Source organism: Hippoglossus stenolepis, chromosome 20 (assembly GCF_022539355.2).
Source record: "Hippoglossus stenolepis isolate QCI-W04-F060 chromosome 20, HSTE1.2, whole genome shotgun sequence".
Lineage (NCBI taxonomy): Eukaryota > Metazoa > Chordata > Actinopteri > Pleuronectiformes > Pleuronectidae > Hippoglossus > Hippoglossus stenolepis.
Genome location: NC_061502.1, coordinates 20,465,367 through 20,485,576, shown reverse-complemented (window position 1 = coordinate 20,485,576; position 20,210 = coordinate 20,465,367). Strand labels below are relative to the sequence as shown.

The following is a 20,210-nucleotide window of genomic DNA, read 5'->3' as shown; positions in this document are numbered from 1 at the left end:
CTAAATACAAGATTCTTCAAATGTTAAAACAGATTTTAACAAGAACAACACATCACAACTTAATAAGTGGCAAACGCACAAGGCTCAGTTAGCTGCTGCTACAGGTTTTAATTGTCCTGTCCCGAGGGGGGGTGTTTAGCATGCACGCTCGCATTCACTCCATTTCTCATATGTTTAACTGGGAGCAGCCCAACACGTCCTGTCCTCTGCTGCTGTGCCAGTGGGCAGCTCCACAGCAGCAGCTGGGGATGGATAAATGTTTGGCTCAAGGGCATCATAATACCCACTGTCGCCTCTCAGCTTGGTGTGGGGGAGTTGAACCAGTCACCTTGCACGTACCGTGGAAAGCGGAGTTTAAACGGTCTCATCTCGCTGCTGATCGAACAGACGTGTTTTGGCCGCTTTCTTCGAACGGAGAGAAGAGAGAGAAAACCAAAATATAAAAACCCGGCTGAAATTCAATTTGCTCTGTGTCGCCGCCGCTGCTGATTACCCCCGAGAGCTGGATGACACGAGGACACGGTGGGAAATTGTCTCTAACGATTATCCCATCAAGATATTAGTTCATAATTTGAAACAATTGAAGGGAGGAGATTGTTATTGAGTTTCATGGAGCGGATTCTGTCTGAGTGATGATGATTTCTCTCTCACTCTCACTAACCTGTTTCACCTGTTTGCTTGGAAACAGAGACAAAGGAAAAAGAAATGATGACGTCTCTGAACTGAGCTTTGTTACTTGGCTGTTTTCAGACCTGCAGTGAACTTTTAAATAAATGTAATTTGAACTATATAGAAGATCATATCGGAAGAGTTTGATGTTTAATGATTTTTCACTTCACGTGCACTCGTCCAGTTACTGAACCACTTTGGCTGCTTTGTGTTTAAAGGGCTTCGTCTCCCACACAGTTGTTCTTCATGTAAACTACTCAAAGCAAAGCTGAGACTGTATTTTTATGAATTCAATGTGCTCAGAGTCTCAATAACCAAAACAATGTCTAACTCCCGGCCTTGGCTGTTGTTCCTCGTACTTTATTTCTCAGAGAAAAACGGAGAAAGCTGATGAGATGACGTATATCCGCTCCTCACGGAGGGTTCATGTCCAGATAGTCTCTACAAAACAAAGGTTTATTCTTAAAAATAATGTGATGCCATTCTTCATGTTTACAGGCAGTCGCTGTAAAACTCCAGCCGACACTGTCTGAAAAACTGATGGAGCGATAAAGGCAGTGATTGAGCGCTCTGTTTGCTCATGAGACGAACTGGATCCAATACAGGAGAAGGTAATAACGGTTCCTCCAGTGGACGACAGGGTGACGGGGTGAAAACGAGGAGGGTGTGAGGCTTTATGAGGCCACTAAGTGGTCTCCCCTCCGAGAGGTTATTACACGGAATACGTCTTGAAGCTGAACACTGCGGGAAAGGGACATTTGAATGACGCCTCTCGGGATTCGAGATCCGCAATTTCACCGTCCGAGCTGCTCGTCCGGTCCTTTCTGCTTCGTCCTGGACTGTGACATCTCCAGGTGTGTGAGGGAAAATGAGGCAGAAATAAGAGCAGCTCTGAAGGCTGAGCCTGCCGCTGGGTAAATTGCAGCTGCTCGCCATATTACTCGAGATGGAACACACTCAGAGCGAGTGCACTTTGCTGACATCTCCACGAGGTTTCATTGTTTGTCTGAAGGGATGCGGCTTTGAAACAGGGCAGGAATGTGGTTGGAAAAACATCCGAACAACTGACCAGGGGGTTTCCCATCATGCTCTACCAGACTGTAGCTGATGTTCAGGTCACTGGCACTTTGAAATGTGGTAAACGAGTTTAATAATCAGAAAGGAACCAGACTACGTCTCAAACAACCGAATGATTAAACAATAACATTTAAAAACAGTTCCTTGTATTATCAAATGGTCGCTCACTGTAGACAACAATAGAATTAGTCCTTGTGATGGGAGTTCCATGTTTTTGGGAAAAATGTTTCCAATAATTTAACTCCACTGACCCGAAAGAAGAAATTCTACACATCTAATTTCAGCGACTCATGAAGACACTAAATCCTTGACAATCTTATCCCACTACAAATATCTAATTGTTTTCCAACAGCGTGTTTAATAGATTAGTCTGGTGTCAGGATACTTGAATGGTGTCCCTGTGGTGGGGTTCCTTCGTAGCTGGCTCTTCATCTTGTCACGAGTCTTTTCAGTATTCTAATTACCCCCCCCCGTCCTCTCTGACCTCCCTGTCAATGTCTGCACGGTCTCAAACAATCAGTTTGACGGGCAGTGATGGAGTGTTCACCGGGCGTCAGACACATAAAGAGTTCATTAACGCCATCCTCAAAGTCCTCTGCAGCGTCCTCACAGAGGAAGTTACAAAGAAGGCTAATTTACATATTATGAGGAGGTTAATAACTGCACGTAAAAAACGCTTAGTGTGGTGGAAAACACAAAGCTCGGGGGTCAAAGTCACAGCTTTGATATGTGTGGACGAGTGTGTAGATGTCACTCACACACAGACGTCCATGGATGCTACGGACAGTTCAGTGGTTTGATCACAGGCTCAAACATCGTAAATAGGTTCAAGTCTCTGAGAACATACATTTGCCTGTGACATGGTGAAGCTCAACCACAGAAAGGGTTTGAAGTGTGATCACTGAAAACCGGCAGAGTTTTGATTTCACCATCAAACCCTGAAAGCAGCTGAAGTGTCAGCTGAAGATGAAGAGGCTTCGTCTACACTCCGTCAGTGTCTCTGGACATTTTCTGGATCTTCTCCTGCAGCCTCCTGGTAAAATGTGTGGAAGCTTCCCAGAGAGCGAGTGGACGTGTTGATGAGGTTTCTAACACGTGACGGACGTGAAACTGGAAGAACACAAACATCTCAGGATGAAGAAGAGGAGCCGTACACGTAGAAGACGAAGAGGTTCCAGAGCTTTGGTGATGAGGGCCGACGCCGGTGTGGATGAGCTGTAAACCACTGAGTCCATGTCTGAAAACCTCTACGAGCATTAGCTGTGTACAGTTCCTCAAGTTCCATTTTGTTGTATGATGCGTATACATGTGTATTTTCAAAGAATGGTTACGTAATGTCAAACAGAAAAGTGAGATCATCAGGTTTTCACTGCCAGCTCCACAGAATCAATGTGAGAAAGCTCTTTTCCAAAGCTGCCTGAAAGAATTGCAGGTCACCCGCCACACGACGGTTCATCCATAACAGAAGAGGCACAGAAACCAATTTCTCCCGGCACGGCGACCTCTACACACCAGAGAGCGATGTGGCCACAAGGTGCTGCATGTTGAGCTCGGAGTTCGGCGACCCGTGCATCACCCACAGCTGAACGATCACATTTTAAAAGCTTTCTCCGGCTGCATGAACCCACATTTGACTCAGAGTAACAAGTCCACACCCCTTCACTGAGGCCCTGTCACTGTTCACTCTGGGAGAAAATTAAATAAAACCAAAAGGATGAGGCGAGCTTTAGGAGAGAACATCAAAAGAGCACATCAGAAACATTAATTACACATGCAATGAGCGTCGCAGATTGGTGATATCAAACAGTAATAGTATCAAAGAGGTGATTTTTACTTTTAGACGGTGTAATCTCTCCACAAACACAAATTCCTCTAGGAGAGCGTCTGCATTACTTCAGTGGAAAACCTCACGGGAGTCTGGGTTTGTTCCAAAGCGGTCATCCATGAACCCAGTGAAACGCACAGGCCTGTAGGTGCTGGATTCTCTTTCATTTAGTGGGTTTGCTCTGGTTCAGCGCCCGCACACAGTTCATTCATCATGTCACTTAGTGTCTCTGGACTCACCGGGAGGACGAAGCCGCTCAGTCGCCATCAGCATCAACACGCAGGCTGCTGCAGAGGCCCCGGAGATAAGGAGGCAGGGGGCCCGGCACAGGACGTAAACACCCAAGATAAATACCTACCTGCCGCCTTCAGCTGGACAAACACTGTGCCTCTCTTAGAAACCTTGTTTGGAAAATTCCAGCTCACACTGTACAATCGAATGAAAACCAGCTGAAGACTCATGGCGCCTCAGGACTGGTCAGCGGAGCATCAAAGTAGGTCTGATCATTTCTCAGAACAGCAGTTTCATAAGGAACCAAAGTACACGTCTCTAAGTTAGTGTTTTGCTCCGTTGGTTCCGAGTAGCGGTTTCTGCAAGTTTCACACGCTCATAAAGATTTTACCATCCACACCGACGCATCACACTGGTATGTCGCTGTGACCGGAGGAGGAGGAAACATGGAACAGCCAGGAACGACAAACCAGTCTGGTCCCATGTCTCCTGTCGCCACGTCCTGAATTCACTTTCACTGCGTTGGAGCATTTCCCATTTGGCAGAGTGTCCAGCGGCCGCTCTGGAGCATCTAGCGACCGCTCTGGATCTGATCACCCGTAAAGATGAGGAACGCGATGTCTGTTTCACTGGGTGTGAAAAAAACAACTAGGTCAATATATTGTTGTGGGCTTGAGTCTGGTTTCTGCTCGTCTCCCCTTCTCCCACTAGAAACTCTGTCCTATCAATAAAAAGGCTAAATGCCAAAAAAGTCCTAAAACATATATTGTTTATAACCTGTCTGACATGAGGTGAACAAATGCTTTTTCATTTCATATTAATTTTTAGCACCAAGTCAAACATAGAGTCGATTCATGATCAGTTTTCAAGCAAACATTATGAGACTTGCCATTTTTCTTATTCTTACATTAAAGTAAACTCTAGTTTAATTGAGTGTTAGACTGTTAGTGTGGGTTTTCTAAAGACTACACATTAACACTGTTTCTCATCGGGTGAATCTCAGAAAGAACAATTCACATGTTTCATTCTTCACTTCTGAATCTATGGATACAACATGCCTCCTTTAAATCCCGATGAAACAGACTATCCTCAGTGTGAAGCTCAGTCTGCTAATGGGTCCCTGTGTTTCTAATTCAATCCACATTCCGGTGATTGGCTGTCTGGCTCTTAAGTAACCTGTCCTCAGGCTCTGAGACAACTTGCCTCTGTGGGCATTAAACTTTCTCAGAGACAAATGTAGTGTGGTTCTAATCGAAGACGTCATTACATTTAAATTACAGCCTCCTCACTGCGATCATCCGTTTCTCTGACAAGCGGTCGACATCCTCGGCACCGCTGCTGTAGAAAAACACCAATTGCTTCACCATTAGTCGACAGAAACAGGAAGGGAATGTTTTTCCTGCAGCCATCTTAGCTGGGTAAGCCATCCTCCGGCTGTCGAGCGAGTGCCAGATGGGAGAAGTTCATCCTCTTCAGCTCAGACTCACTTTCATCTCCATTTCCCAGCTGCCAGACGCCGTCATGACAGTAACATGTGTGGGGCCGGGGGGGACTTCATGATGACTGCGGAGGAAACACTACGATTTATGGAGCTTTAGTGAAGGTTAAAGCCAATAATCGAGGATACTTTACTTTATCGTAATAAAAACATTGCCAGAGTCATTTGGAGGGTTAGGAAGGATTCCGATGATCCATTAGAGGCTGAAAGCTGCTGGTTCTGTCTCAACCAGAGCATCGCCCAGTAGAGCATCTCTCAACCAGAGCATCGCCCAGTAGAGCATCTCTCAACCAGAGCATCGCCCAGTAGAGCATCTCTCAACCAGAGCATCGCCAGTAGAGCATCTCTCAACCAGAGCATCGCCCAGTAGAGCATCTCTCAACCAGAGCATCGCTCAGAGCATCTCTCAACCAGAGCATCGCCCAGTAGAGCATCTCTCAACCAGAGCATCGCCAGTAGAGCATCTCTCAACCAGAGCATCGCCCAGTAGAGCATCTCTCAACCAGAGCATCGCTCAGTAGAGCATCTCTCACCGGCACTCTCATAGAGCATCTCTCAACCAGAGCATCGCCCAGTAGAGCTCATTCCTCCGCCGAGGCCCAACAGACACTTTCATTCAATCAAATCAATCCTCGAAATCTGTCGCGTTTCTTTGTACCAAGATCCATGAATTATTCTCTGGGAAATAACAAAATGTCCAAAAGTCTCACAGTGTTAAAGAGCTGCTGCTGTTGCATGTGCACTGAACTGTACGGCTACTGGGCAGAGGACATGAATCATACAAGTCTCATAATCACAACTTATTGTATTGAGAAAAATGGAAATTATGTCATATATGTCAAACAAAAACAAACTTTCTTTGCCATCACTGATAATAAAATATAAAATCATATAACACTTCATCCTCTTGTCATGGGAACTGCAGACACACATTTCAACAACTGAGTCAGGGTTATTACAACTAATTTCATAATCTACACTTGTGTTTAATGAAGTGCACGTGTTCTAGGTTACTTCATTATCCCATTGACACTTTCATTTGACCACTTTAACTGTGGTTAATTTCCCAGTTCATTGTGTGCGGCCACCGTGGTCTAATTAATTAGGAATTATTGTGCGCATGCAAACATCCCATCTTTATGGATCCTGCTACTCACCCTGCAGGGCTGATTGTGCAGCAGCATCGCCATCATCTCCCTCAGCGAACCTTCCACACGTCTCATGAACTCTGCAGACGGCAGCCGCTGGGAGCAGAAGAGGTCCATGGCCCGGGCCGCCACCTGGCAGGCCCGCAGGACCAGGTCGCACGGACCCAGCGCAGGGGGATCCCCGCACGCCACCACCACCAAGTGCAGGAGCTGGCACACAGAGTCCGCCAACACTGTTCCTGCACCTCCATCAGGGCTGAACCACAGAGCCTCCAGGCCTCTTTGGTCTCCTGCTACTCGGTGCAGGGCGCACAGCGACTGGAGGAAGTGCACGTGGGGGTGCATGGCTCTTTCATGGTGACTGGAGGCAGTTGGCGGCTCGGGGGGGGGAGCGGCGGGCTGGAGGTCTTCCTGAAAGAGTTCAGGAGTCTCTGAGTCACAGTCAGGCTGCGGCTGTGAAGGACCAAACAGATCCTGTGAAGTGTCTTCCTCTGCAGCATCAGGACCTGGAGGAGTCCAAACAACTTGATGATTATTACACACTTTCACTTCTGGATTCAGCAGAACAGAGGAAAACGCTGCTCAACAGCCACTGCAACGAAAACAATGCAAAGTTAACTACTGTGACTAATTAAAGCACAATTAAAAATCCATATAGCTATTTTTATTTCGTGTACATCCACCTTTATTTTGATTGACTGGATCTTCCTGGGCACAGATGATACAAGTGTTGAATCTGTGTCTGATCCAAGGTTTCATCCATCTCTATATTAATTATGTTTTTTTATTTCACTTATTGTAAGATGATACAAACTATAAAGATTAAACATTGTACTGACAATGCACAGGCAGCATATAACGAGTATTAGGGCCATTTTGTCACTTGTGCATTGGCTTCCAGTCTCTGTCCATGTTTAATCTATGAGAAGACAAAGTTCATTAAGAAATGACAGGAAGACTGAAAATACAGTCAATACCTTTAACAGAAGAGACACAATTAGAATCATATAAATTAAAAGTCAATTATATCAGAACTATTAAAGCACATAATTACAGTCATTTTCAGAATCCTCCCTGTGATCAGAGAGGAGCTGCTTTTAACCTGGGAACTTACAGACGTGCGTCTCAGGGTTTTAAACTCAAATACACTTTTCTTTTCACACAAAACCACAAACATCCAAAAGTTAGGACCAAAACTTCTTCATCTAAAAGTTATACTCAGACATTTTGTCTGTCGCTGCAGAGGAAGAGAAGAACTGTGCTGCTGTTTCCCAGAAATCCCTGCCTGAAGTTAAAGATGTACTTTTAAAAGAAGAACATTTTCTTCGTTGTATTTTAACTTTGTGGCTTCACATCAGTAATATTACTGGTGTTTCACCACATAAATCTGAGAGCGGTTGGACCTTGATTATCATTTTCACAGGTTGAGCTGAATCGTCTCCCGTCAGCCTTGAGCTTTTAGATTTAGAAGGACAAGTGCTTTCCTCGGAACAACTGCCGACATAAAGAAAACAATATTTACACCAGTGTGAGTGTTATTATACGGAGTGTGGATTCAAAATGACTCATCCTCTACTGAGAGCGTAATGAACGATAACAGAGATTGAATCAGTCGTGAAAGTAAACTGGGTTTCTGCAGAGTTCGCCAAGTTGCATTCACGTCTTTATAGGACATTTTAATACAAACAGAACTCAAGTTAAACAACATTTTCAAGGTCGTACTGATGGAAGCTGAAAGCTATCAATGACTTTATTAACTGTTGTATCGCCAGGACATCACAGTCATCTGCTTTGCTCCCTCAAGCTGCCGAAACATTTCTCTTAAAGACCCAAATAAACTTATTTTATAGCAGAGTAGAGTTAAATGGATGCTAACATCAAAAAATAACATATCAAAAGACCTATTGTATATATTTTAACATATTTATGACTGAGACGTTTTAATAACCACTGGAAACACTTTACACGAGTCCTCATCAGTCTGGTGAGAAGAAACAGAGGCTTCATCCTTGTCAGAGGAGCGAGGAGCACATTCAGCTTTAAACCTGACAAATCAACATTCATGAGCATTATGTGCGTGATCATTAGCAGCGTCCAGGACAGACTCTCCCCTGAGGACTCGTGTCAGTCTGTCCTTGAGATGTCTTCTCCTCTCACTGAAGGCTTCAGCAAAGAGTCTGTGTAGCTGCTTTCTGACCTCAACTGACCTCTAGAGAACACATGTCTGAGCCAGTTGCTCCGGACATTTGCTGGAACTTTCCCCCACATGCTCCTGTTGTTGTGAACGAGTCTGACCCGGACAATCTCCTCCTGCTGCTGCTGCTTCACATGTGAAACACAAACTTTACAGAAAATGTCCAGCTCACGTCTGAGAGCAGCTTCTGTCTTTATAAAGGTAAAGTTTTGACATGAGTTCACTTCTCACTGGCTCCTCCTGTGTCTTCAGGCCACTGAGTGGATTCATCTGAAACCTCGACTTTCCAAGGTTAGGAAAACACGAACCAGAAAATAAATGCCACATTTATCTCAGGTCTCTCAGACGCAGTGTTTTCATCGTACATGTCTGATATTCTTGTTTCCAGTGACCAGCTGTGCACATGCAGAAGCGCCTACCTGCCGTCTCCGTGGCGTTCCGTGTTACTGCCGTCACCTTGGTGATCAGCAGCTCCTGTCGCAGCCTCAGCACCTCCTGCTGCAGCTCCTGGGCTTTCCCCCTCCAGCTTTCGTCCTGGCTCCTCAGCCTGCAGCCCAGCGCCTTGGCGTGCTCGCGGCCGCTCATACCCGCAGGCTTGCTCTTTATTATTGCCACCGCCACAGCCACTTGGGCTTTCGTGCCAAACTGCCACACTGGACTCACTCCTGTCAACAGGACAGATATTGAAGAAGGCGATCAATAGAGAAATTGTGACGGGTAATGATTTCAAGTGGGGAACGTTCAGGTTCACTGCAGCAACGTGAGGTTCGGTCACGACCTCATTTAACCTCGACCTCAAGCCCCCACATCAGGCTTTGCCATCCATCTCTAGTTTGAACTTTTAGGATTTTATGCAGTTTTTCTTTGCCCTGTTTAAAATTCTAAATAAATTTGGGACTTTTTGACTGAAAACTTTCTGAAGACACAAGCTGGGCTGTGACAGTTAAGAGACAAAACAATAATTTAATCAAGAGAAAACTGCGTTTGGAGTTTGTGTAAGATTTAAATATAATACTTTCTAATTGTTATCAGCCTGTGGCAGATCCAGGTCCTTTTCTTACCAGAACAACTGTACTTGTATATAAAGTTCACTCTCATAACAACTTTAAAGCCTGTAACAAAGTTATTATCATTATTAATATGAATCTGTTTCTCACTTATCCATTTGTCTGTAAACACTGATTCAGGTCCCTGTAACAAACACATTAAACCAAACATTACATGTTGCTTTGACTTCAGGTTATTCATGAATTCATCTGTTAGTAATTTATTTAATTTAGTTTAAAGTTTGGTTCATGAATCACCGGAAGAAAACATGAAAATGTACTGAGCGACTTCTTTAAGCTACATTTGTTAATCAGTCAAATCAGATGAATTTCATGTTGTTAAATTGTAGAAGTTAACACAAATCAATCTGTTGTGTTTGATTATTAATTAATACAATTAATGAGTATAATCTGCCAGTCTGACGTCACATTAGCACAGCTAGCGGCTAGCTTAGCACAGCTAGCGGCTAACTAGGCACAGCTAGCTAAACAACGTTGCGACAGAAGTAGAAATAAAAGTTCATATTAACGTGATGTGAACTGTGAACTTTGTCTTTTACCTTTTAAACAACCGTCTCCACTCGTCATCCCCCGGCCTGTGTCCTCCTGCTAACCTCCACTCACACGTTAGCTCCAAGCTAACTCATGCTACATGAGCTCCAGCTGGACTCAGGTGTGACCCCGGAACCTTTGACCCGGCAGGTTGTGTGACCCGGAACAGTCCGCCATGACACCAGCCCGCCCCGTCACCATGTGTTTATAACGAGGTAAACATGTTCATTCATATTATTGTTGTTGTTGCTAAATTATGATTCTATAATTATTTCTACCAAATAATCACCTGTGTGATCTCAGTTTTCATTTTATTATTCAAAATAAATAGAATAAAAATCAAACAACAGATTAAAGATTCGAATGTTTTCTGGAAAGTTCTATTTTCATTAGTTCATAGACGAGCAAATATTGATTCATATATTTATGTCTTATGGGTATATATCATTCTCTATTTTATTGACAAAATATTAAATACAGTAGGACAAGACAAAAAGCTTTGCATCACAATAAAACTATTTTAATTATGTTAAAAGAATATTGGCAGAAATAGCACTTTTAAAAGATAAATACACATCAAATTCAGCCTAAATGAAATAAATGTGTAGCCTAATTTGTATTAATCACACTCATAATAGTCTTCATCTTTTTAAATATATACTTTATTCCATATATTCTAAAACATACATATGTACATATACACACACTACAGGAAAAGAAGAGTTTAACACTTTCTAAACAGTCTTTTCTTACTGAAACATCCATGTACAAATGTTAATATAAACACACAGAGGCTGGTTTTAGTTTCAGGGTTCTTCATCTGTCTTCAACCTTCCAGTAACTCCTCACTTTCTGTTTGGTGCATATTTGTCGGCTGAAAGAACAAGAGCAGCTGGAAGCAGAGTTCCTGCCGGAGCCTCTCACACGGACCGAGGCCGGCCTCCTTCCCAGGGATCCTCGTTTTCAGTCGGTCGGGACGGAGCAGGTGAAGGTCAGCAGAGAGCGAGGAGCTTTGCTTTGTGACTCAGCTCTCTGCTCGACCAATAGGATCAATACAACATCCACTGGAGCTATGTGGACGTAACGTGCAGCGAGGACACGGCGAGGGCGAAATACAGCCTGATGAATGATTTATGAATAAAACCTCACTTTTGTGGAACAGGAGGATAAACTTGGTTTGCTGGAAGGAAAATAAATCTACAAGTAAAATCTAAGTTGTGCAGAAAACCTTCGTCCTCAGTGAAAAAAACACAAAAACATCATCACTGCTGCTTCATCCGTCCTCCATCGACCCCCAGTTTGTTCCAGAAGTGGTTATCAGAGCCTGTTGACCTACACAGCTCAGTCATTGTCTCGCTCCGGCTCACAGCAGTGACCTCTTGACCCTGAATCTTCTCTGGCCGAGGTCCTGAAAGGCAACAGTTCTGACTCGGGCTTCATTGATGTGAAGGCGAGGCTGGACCCTGGGAGAGATTCGCCGGAGGATCTCAGGTTAAGAAGCAATCGAACGGCGAGAAGAGGAAAGTTTATTATAACACAGACGCATCGAGACACAAGAAACACAAGAGAAAGATTTGAATCAGATTCAAGACAATATTTTGTGCTGAAGAATAGAAACAGGTACAGACTAAATAATAAAGATCAATAATAAACAATTACACAGTTTGTCCACCAGAGAGCAGTGACAACTTCGGGTTTACACTTAGCTATAAAATGACGCGGACCCTGATGTCTCGATCCGTTTATTACAGATACAATTTATAACTTTATAACTAGAGACTAAAAACATGTGAATTTACACAAAATACTTCCTTTGTTTGTTTACTAAAATAACACAATAACAATAATAATGAATTACCGTTCGTCCACCAGAGAGCAGCGAAGAGCTCATTTACACTAAAGGATTCGGTTCTACAAGCAAAATGAATAAATTATAAAACAGTTAGATAGATCAGTTTGTCTAATAAATTATATAATTATAAATATTGTACTGATAAAATAATAAAAAGGAAGAGTTCCTTCAGTGTGGAGGAAGGAGTGAGGATGGAGGAACAGAGAGAGAGAGAGAGAGAGAGAGAGAGAGAGAGGGGGCAGAGGGAGAGAGGGAGAGAGAGAGAGGGGGCAGAGGAGAGAGAGAGAGAGAAGAGAGAGAGAGAGAGAGACAAGAGAGAGACAGAGAGAGAGGGACAGAGAGAGAGAGAGAGAGAGAGAGAGAGAGAGAGAGAGAGAGAGAGAGAGACAGAGAGAGAGAGAGAGAGAGAGAGAGAGAGAGAGAGAGAGAGAGAGAGAGAAGAGAGAGAGAGAGAGACAGAGAGAGAGAGAGAGAGAGAGAGAGAGAGAGAGAGAGACAGAGAGAGAGAGAGAGAAAGAGAGAGAGAGAGAGACAGAGAGAGAGAGAGAGAGAGAGAGAGAGAGAGAGAGAGACAAGAGAGAGAGACAGAGAGAAAGAGAGAGAGACAGAGAGAGAGAGAGAGAGAGAGAGAGAGAGAGAGAGAGAGAGAGAGAGAGGAAGAGAGAGAGAGAGAGAGAGAGAGAGAGACAGAGAGAGAGAGAGAGAGAGAGAAGAGAGAGAGAGAGAGAGAGAGAGAAGAGAGAGAGAGAAAGAGAGAGAGAGAGAGAGAGAGAGAGAGAGAGAGAGAGAGAGAGAGAGAGAGAGAGAGGAAGAGAGAGAGAGAGAGACAGAGAGAGAGGAATAGAGAGAGAGAGAGACAGAGAGAGAGGAATAGAGAGAGAGAGAGAGAGGGGGCAGAGGGAGAGAGAGAGGGGGGCAGAGAGAGAGGGGGGCAAGGGGAGAGAGAGAGAGGGGGCAGAGAGAGAGAGAGAGAGAGAGAGAGAGGAAGAGGGGGCAGAGGGAGAGAGCAGTATAAAAGCTGGACTCAGACTTCAGCAGCTCTGAACTTGTGTGGAGAGACTGAGGATTGAAAACCTGCTGAAACATTTTATCATAATAATAATGAACTATTATTAATATACATTATTGTGATGGTTTCATTTTGAGGGGACTCGGACTCTCCGTCTCGCGGACTGTGGATGATGATGATGAAGATGATGATGATGATGGAGAAGCTGCTCTGCGCTTCATCAGCTCCTCTTCCTCTCCTGGATGTTTAAGTTGATGAGTGAGGAAGATGCTGCGGGTGGATGAGTGAGGAAGATGAAGAAGAGGAGGCTGAAAGGCGTCAGTAGGGAAACACCTGTGGTCTGAGCGTCGGGGGATGGAGGGTGGTCGCGGAGCACAAGCGGTGGACGGATGCGTGATGACGGGTTTCAGAGCCGTGTCCTCCCAGCTCCATGACGGACGGGTGTGAGCGCAGAGCCGGAGGGATGGAGGGTGCCGCTCCGCTCAGAGAGCTGCTCAACATCTCCACCAACGACACCCAGGGGAATCTCACGGCCAGGGCGGAGGACAGGGACTCGAACCTGGCGTTCCAGGCGGGTGTGGCGGTCACCTTAGCGCTCATCACTTTCGCCACGACGCTTTCCAACGCGTTCGTCATCGCCACCATTTACCAGTCCCGGAAACTGCACACCCCGGCGAACTTTCTCATCGCCTCCCTGGCGCTCACGGACCTGCTGGTGTCCATCCTGGTGATGCCCATCAGCGCGCTGTACACGGTGAGCCAGACCTGGACCCTGGGGCAGGTGATGTGCGACATCTGGCTCTCCTCGGACATAACGTGCTGCACCGCCTCCATCCTCCACCTGTGCGTAATTGCGCTGGACCGCTACTGGGCCATCACGGACGCGGTGGAGTACTCCAAGAAGCGCACGCCGGGGCGCGCAGCCGGGATGATCGCCACCGCCTGGGTCATCGCCATCTCCATCTCCCTGCCGCCCTTCTTCTGGCGCCAGGTGAAGGCGGAGGAGGTGACGAGCTGCAACGTGAACACGGACCACATCTTCTACACCATCTACTCCACCTTCGGCGCCTTCTACATCCCCACGCTGCTGCTCATCGCGCTGTACGGGAGGATCTACGTGGAAGCCCGCAAGCGCATCCTGAAGCAGTCGCACAACAAGCCGGGGAAGAGGCTCACCTCCGCGCACCTGATCACCAACTCGCCCGGCTCGGTGGCGTCCACCACGTCCCTCAACTACGGCACCAACGACGCCTCCTCCTGTGACACTACCTCCTCGTCCGCCAACGTGAGCCAAGTCAAAGTCACTGTGTCCGACGCGCTGCTGGAGAAGAAGCGCATCTCCGCCGCCAGGGAGAGGAAGGCCACCAAGACTCTGGGCATCATCCTCGGAGCCTACATCATCTGCTGGCTGCCCTTCTTCATCTACACGCTGCTAGTGCCTGTGTGCGAGTCCTGCTTCCACCCGGAGCTGTTCGACATCTTCACCTGGCTGGGTTACCTCAACTCCCTCATCAACCCCATCATCTACACCATGTCCAACGAGGACTTCAAGCAGGCGTTCCACAAACTCATACGGTTCAGATGCTGCAGGGCGTGAAGGGCCGTCAGCAGCCATCACGCACACACACACACACACACACACACACACACACACACACACACACACACACACACACACACACACACACACACACACACACACACACCCTCCTCCAATCATGTGTAAAATGTCAGAACCTACTGCATCACCTGGTTTTCACTGAGGACAACATCAGCAACATCTGGATTGTTGATGACCAGGCGGCTGAGCTGAGGAGGAAACGTCCAGGCTCAACGCTTTGTGGAATTAGTTTAAAGACAGAAACCATCAGTGGATATAAAGATGTGGAAGCTCTGACATGGTGTCACTGACTTGGAGAAAGCTCATAGCCCCAGACTCAGGGGCCTCCTCCTCCTCCTCCTCCTCCTCCTCCTCCTCCTCCTCCTCCTCCTCCTCCTCCTCCTCCTGTAGGACTGTGGCCTACAGACTCACTTTGCCATATGAGTTTGACGGTCAACATCTGTTGACTTTTAAGCACAAACAGCTTAGAACTAAGCTACCAACGAGCCCCACGGGCAAAAAATATACGATTTGTGTTTCATTTTCCTGACTCAATAAGGGGAAATACTGGTGCCTACAAGTTTTAGTTGAGTTCCTCAGACGTGCCTGGCCCAGACGCAGAGGAAAGAGTGATTCAGTTTGAGAGGAGAAAAAGATGACGTCTTGGTTCATGCCTGTGGCCAGTGTGTGTGTGTGTGTGTGTGTGTGTGTGTGTGTGTGTGTGTGTGTGTGTGTGTGTGTGTGTTTGTGTGAGTGTGTGTGTGTGTGTGTGTGTGTGTGTGTGTTCTTTTCTCTTCTTGCTGTGACTGATGTTCAAACAAGGCTCCAAACTGAGTGTACATGTACGAAGCTGTACTGTTTGCATTAGTGTGATTTTTACCTTCATCGGCTGAACGAGTCTGGATCTCGCTCGGGGGAACAGCTGCTGACAAAATAATGATAAATGATGTGAAGGAAGAAAGAGCTAAAGACAATTGATTGATTCTTGATATTAGCTGTGATTTAGCAGATCACGTCCGGCTGAACCAATCAGATGTGAGGAGACAGGGTTCCCACACTCGATCAAATGTCACAGTATTCAGATGAACGTCCTCCTTCCACCAGACCATCACATGTGAAATGTCAAGCTGGAGCTGCAGCGACGGAGCTAAAGAGTCAAAGTGCTGAGATAAGAGAAGTGGAAGAACAAAGCTGTGGTGACGGAGCTCTGGGTTCAAACAAGCTTCTGTCCACGACACTCCTTGTTTCTGGGAATCTTCAGGGATTTTAAATCTAAAGGAGGAGTTCAGGTTCTACATCTGCACCCAGATTACACACTTTGTTAAATTAAAGGGGATTTAAAGCAGCATCACTTTGAATCAGCGACCATTGAAATGCATCTTGCATTATTATTTTTATTCTAAATAAATCAGAGTTTTGAGGCTCAATGTTTCCAAAAGCTCTTAAAACTTGGCACAAGCCTCATTCGTGTTGAAAATCTACATCTGAATCAGGTTTTGTTTAGGGGCGTGGCTAAATGACACGGCCACGCCCCTAAACCATTAGGCAAAGCAGCACGTTTGCATTGAAATTGGTAGAAATGCACAAAATCGCCCCTAAATCCAACAGGAAGTCAGCCATTTTGAATTTAATGGTAATTTTTGTAAAAATGTATCAGAACTTCGAAATCTGTGTTAACCATCACGATACTCCCGAGATCAAAAATGTATTTGAGTTTTTCTGGCAGAGCGTCGTGTTGTTGGTGTATTTTGAGTGAACGAGGTCAGATCCGCCCGAATTGAAGACGATATTCAGGCATAGCGCCACCTACTGGACACGAGAAATGTATTTATATTACGTTTTCCTCGTTCATCGACCACTCAGAGCGCTTCTCATTTCTCACACAGTGAAGATGCAGCGACAGGGGCCGTGGAGAGGGTCAGGAGGTAGAGAGGGTCGTCCACTGGCGGTTCGATCCCGGGCTCCTCCAGTCTGTATTCTGAAGTGTCCTTAGGTACTGAAGCCCCTGACGGCTGTGTGAACAGGGTGTGAACAGGGTGTGAATGGGTGTGAATGGGTGTGAATGGGTGTGAATGGGTGAATGCGACTGTGAAGAGTGGTCGATAGCACTGGAAAAGCTCTATATAAATATACAGAGCATTTATCATTCAGTGTTCAGTGACGAGCTGATGATTTCTTTTTGGTTCTCTTCTTTTACGGGGACATTTTGCCTGAATTCATCAAAAGAGTCCGAGGAGCTGAGGATGGAACGAGGAACTCTAGTTCCAGGGCCGCCCCCCCGCTCGCTCTTTAATATTCCCTGGAGAGACGACAAATCAAAGAAATGGGTTGTGTGTAAACCGGTGACCTCCAGACAGAGCGGTGCCATCTGACTCTCAGCATAAAAAACTGAAAGTGACTTCAATAATGTGAAATGTAAAAATAATGAAAACATTTCTTTGCTGAATTAAAGAAAGAAAAACTCTGCTGCAGTGTGTAAAGAAGATGGCTGCCAGACATCTGGCTCCCACCATGTCACGTCTTTATTTATATTCCTGCAGCCATGTTGGGTGTTGGAGGTGAAGCGTGGACGCTCTGCAGCCGTCCCGCTCCACCGCCGCTCTGTGACCAACAGCCGCTCTGTACAGTATTGATCAGCTCAGTGTGAAACTCATCCGGTGGCTCTGTAAATCCAATGGAAGTTGCATTTCATCCAGGTTGGCTTCTGCTGTACAACGCTTCTGCACACACATGACGACGCACTGTAACGCTCCGCTCTGGAGGAGGAAGTCCCGCCCACCCGCGAGCACAAGAATGCACTGCTGCTGTTGTGAAACCTGAAAAAATGATCAATAAAAAGGTCTCTGGCATCACGAGGTGATGAAAGTTTGACCACATGTTCTCGTTCTTCAGAGACTCAAACGCTTTCAAACACTGTGACAGAAAACCTGTAGATGTTGGTGATGATAAAAGGTTTTACAGACGTGACGGATTTCATGTGACAACGACTTGTACCCAAATGACATAGAGTTTAAAAAACTGATACTGATACAAGATGACTAAGAAATGTGATCGAGGTTTGATATTTTACTGTTTAAATATAACTATCGATAAAAAGGAAAACACAAAAACAGCCAAATATATAGAACTTTACATAAAACCTAAATTCAATCTTTTTTACATGGTTTATTCTGTAAAGTCAAAGTTTTCAATACGTCTGTGAAAGGTTCATTTCAGCTGATTTTTAATTGATAAATTGTTCTAATTGTAAATGAATCAGCTGTAAAAGTACGAGGAGGACGTGAGCGCTGAATGTTCCTGCTTCCTGTGTGAATGTTTCTGCTTCCTGTGTGAATGTTTCTGCTTCCTGTGTGAATGTTTCTGTTTCCTGTGTGAATGTTTCTGCTTCCTGTGTGAATGTTTCTGCTTCCTGTGTGAATGTTTCTGCTTCCTGTGTGAATGTTTCTGCTTCCTGTGTGAATGTTTCTGCTTCCCGTGTGGATGTTTCTGCTTCCCGTGTGAATGTTTCTCTGCTTCCTGTGAATGTTTCTCTTGCCTGATGTTTCTGCTTCCGTGTGAATGTTTCTGTTTCCTGTGTGAATGTTTCTGCTTCCCGTGTGAATGTTTCTGTTCTCGTGTGGATGTTTCTGCTTCCTGTGTGATGTTTCTGCTTCCTGTGTGGATGTTTCTGCTTCCTGTGTGGATGTTTCTCTTCTGTTGTTTCTGTTCGTGAATGTTTCTGCTTCCTGTGTGAATGTTTCTGCTTCCTGTGTGAATGTTTCTGCTTCCTGTGTGAATGTTTCTGCTTCCCGTGTGAATGTTTCTGCTTCCCGTGTGAATGTTTCTGCTTCCCGTGTGAATGTTTGTGTTTCCGATGTTTCTGCTTCCTGTGTGAATGTTTCTGCTTCCTGTGTGAATGTTTCTGTTTCTGCTTCCTGTGTGAATGTTTCTGCTTCCTGTGTGAATGTTTCTGTTTCTGCTTCCTGTGTGAATGTTCCTGCTTCCTGTGTGAATGTTTCTGCTTCCTGTGTGGATGTTTCTGCTTCCCGTGGTGTTTCTGCTGAATGTTTCTGCTTCCTGTGTGAATGTTTCTGTCCCGTGATGTTTTGCTTCCGTGTGAATGTTTCTGCTTCCCGTGTGATGTTTCTGCTTCCCGTGTGGATGTTTCTGCTTCCCTGTGGTGTTGAATGTTTCTGCTTCCTGTGTGAATGTTCTGCTTCCCGTGTGAATGTTTCTGCTTCCCGTGTGGATGTTTCTGCTGTGATGTTTCTGCTTCCTGTGTGAATGTTCCTGTTTCCGTGTGAATGTTTCTGCTTCCTGTGTGAATGTTTCTGCTTCCCGTGTGAATGTTTCTGCTTCCCGTGTGAATGTTTCTGCTTCCTGTGTGAATGTTTCTGCTTCCTGTGTGAATGTTTCTGTTTCCTGTGTGAATGTTTCTGTTTCCTGTGTGAATGTTTCTGCTTCCTGTGTGAATGTTTCTGCTTCCTGTGTGAATGTTTCTGCTTCCTGTGTGAATGTTTCTGCTTCCTGTGTGAATGTTTCTGCTTCCTGTGTGAATGTTTCTGCTTCCTGTGTGAATGTTGTTCTGAGTCGACCTTGGGATGATGTTTTCAGCCAGTTCATGTTGTGCCACCTTGAAGAAGTGAATATTTGATGCGATCCAAGAATGTTTTTATCTCTTTCTTTACGAAGGTGTGATCGAAACTTTCTCAATATTGTCACTGCAGATGAAAATGTTACGTCCTGACAGAACTGGTATTACTAGAGAATAAATGTTGAAATGATCCTTTTATATTCCTCAGGTCAAAGAACATTCAACATTAGACCTGATGGTAGTTTGCAGGTTGTGAGGGTGAATCCTGACGAAGTTCAGCTCCATCATCTGCTGTCTGTCACCAGAACATTCTGCTCTTCATGTCACTTTATAACAAAAGCAAGATGTTTTATCCTCTTCCTCTCAAAATGCCGACAGCTCTGCATCCTCCTCGTCATCTTCATTGTTACACGTCGGCACATTTGGTTCATTAGAATCGAGCCTGCTCTCAGCTGCTATTCACAAACCCTGAGCCAATGTCATTCTGTCCTTTTGTCAGAAATTAATATTGTTGGCTCCCTTTGAAATGGACGCTGTGGCCCCCTGATTACCGTCTCCATGGTTCGATGCTTGGCTGTAAACCATGGCAACGCAGGCTCGGCTGGACACGTGTGACGCAGCGGAAGCCAAATAAACAATTGGAATGGAATATGTGTGACAGCAGCGAGGTGACGCTCCTCATTCATCCTGAAACAAGATGCTGCAGGTTTTATCATCGTCGTCCAGAAGAGAAGAGGAGCCTGTGGTGATGGAATGTGGAGCAGAGTTTCCTCATGTAGGTGAAAGGTTCCCTGGTCCCTGACAGCTCATCCTCTGCAGAGCAGCTGCAGTCGTGTCCCTCTCGGGAGAATCACACACTTCAGGCTCTGCTCTCTGGTGCTTTGGCCTCGAAAGCAGCCGAGACTACGAACACATTTCATCGAGTCATTTTCTGTC

General features: G+C 45.5%; 2 protein-coding genes across 2 annotated transcripts in view; one reads left to right on the top strand and one right to left on the bottom strand.

Annotated features, from left to right (window-relative positions):
• mei4 (meiosis-specific, MEI4 homolog (S. cerevisiae)) overlaps positions 1-10,406 on the bottom strand; it is a 30,532-nt gene extending 20,126 nt beyond the window's left edge. Inside the window, exons 1-3 of the mRNA XM_035143425.2 lie at positions 10,249-10,406; positions 9,062-9,307; positions 6,458-6,954 (exon numbers count right to left, since the gene is read on the bottom strand). Of these exons, the coding sequence (XP_034999316.2) occupies positions 6,458-6,954; positions 9,062-9,307; positions 10,249-10,276 (771 nt within the window). The 5' untranslated portion in view covers positions 10,277-10,406. The remainder of the gene's footprint in view (positions 1-6,457; positions 6,955-9,061; positions 9,308-10,248) is intronic.
• Positions 10,407-13,127: 2,721 nt separating this feature from the next.
• On the top strand, positions 13,128-17,516 carry LOC118099200 (5-hydroxytryptamine receptor 1B). Its single transcript, XM_035143584.2, has one exon. The coding sequence runs from the start codon at positions 13,532-13,534 to the stop codon at positions 14,696-14,698; it is 1,167 nt and encodes a 388-aa protein (XP_034999475.1). The 5' UTR covers positions 13,128-13,531; the 3' UTR covers positions 14,699-17,516.
• Positions 17,517-20,210: the final 2,694 nt, after the last annotated feature.

Coding starts and splice junctions, on each gene's coding strand:
- LOC118099200 (XM_035143584.2), top strand. CDS start 13,532: ATGACGGACGGGTGTGAGCGCAGAGCCGGAGGGATGGAGGGTGCCGCT.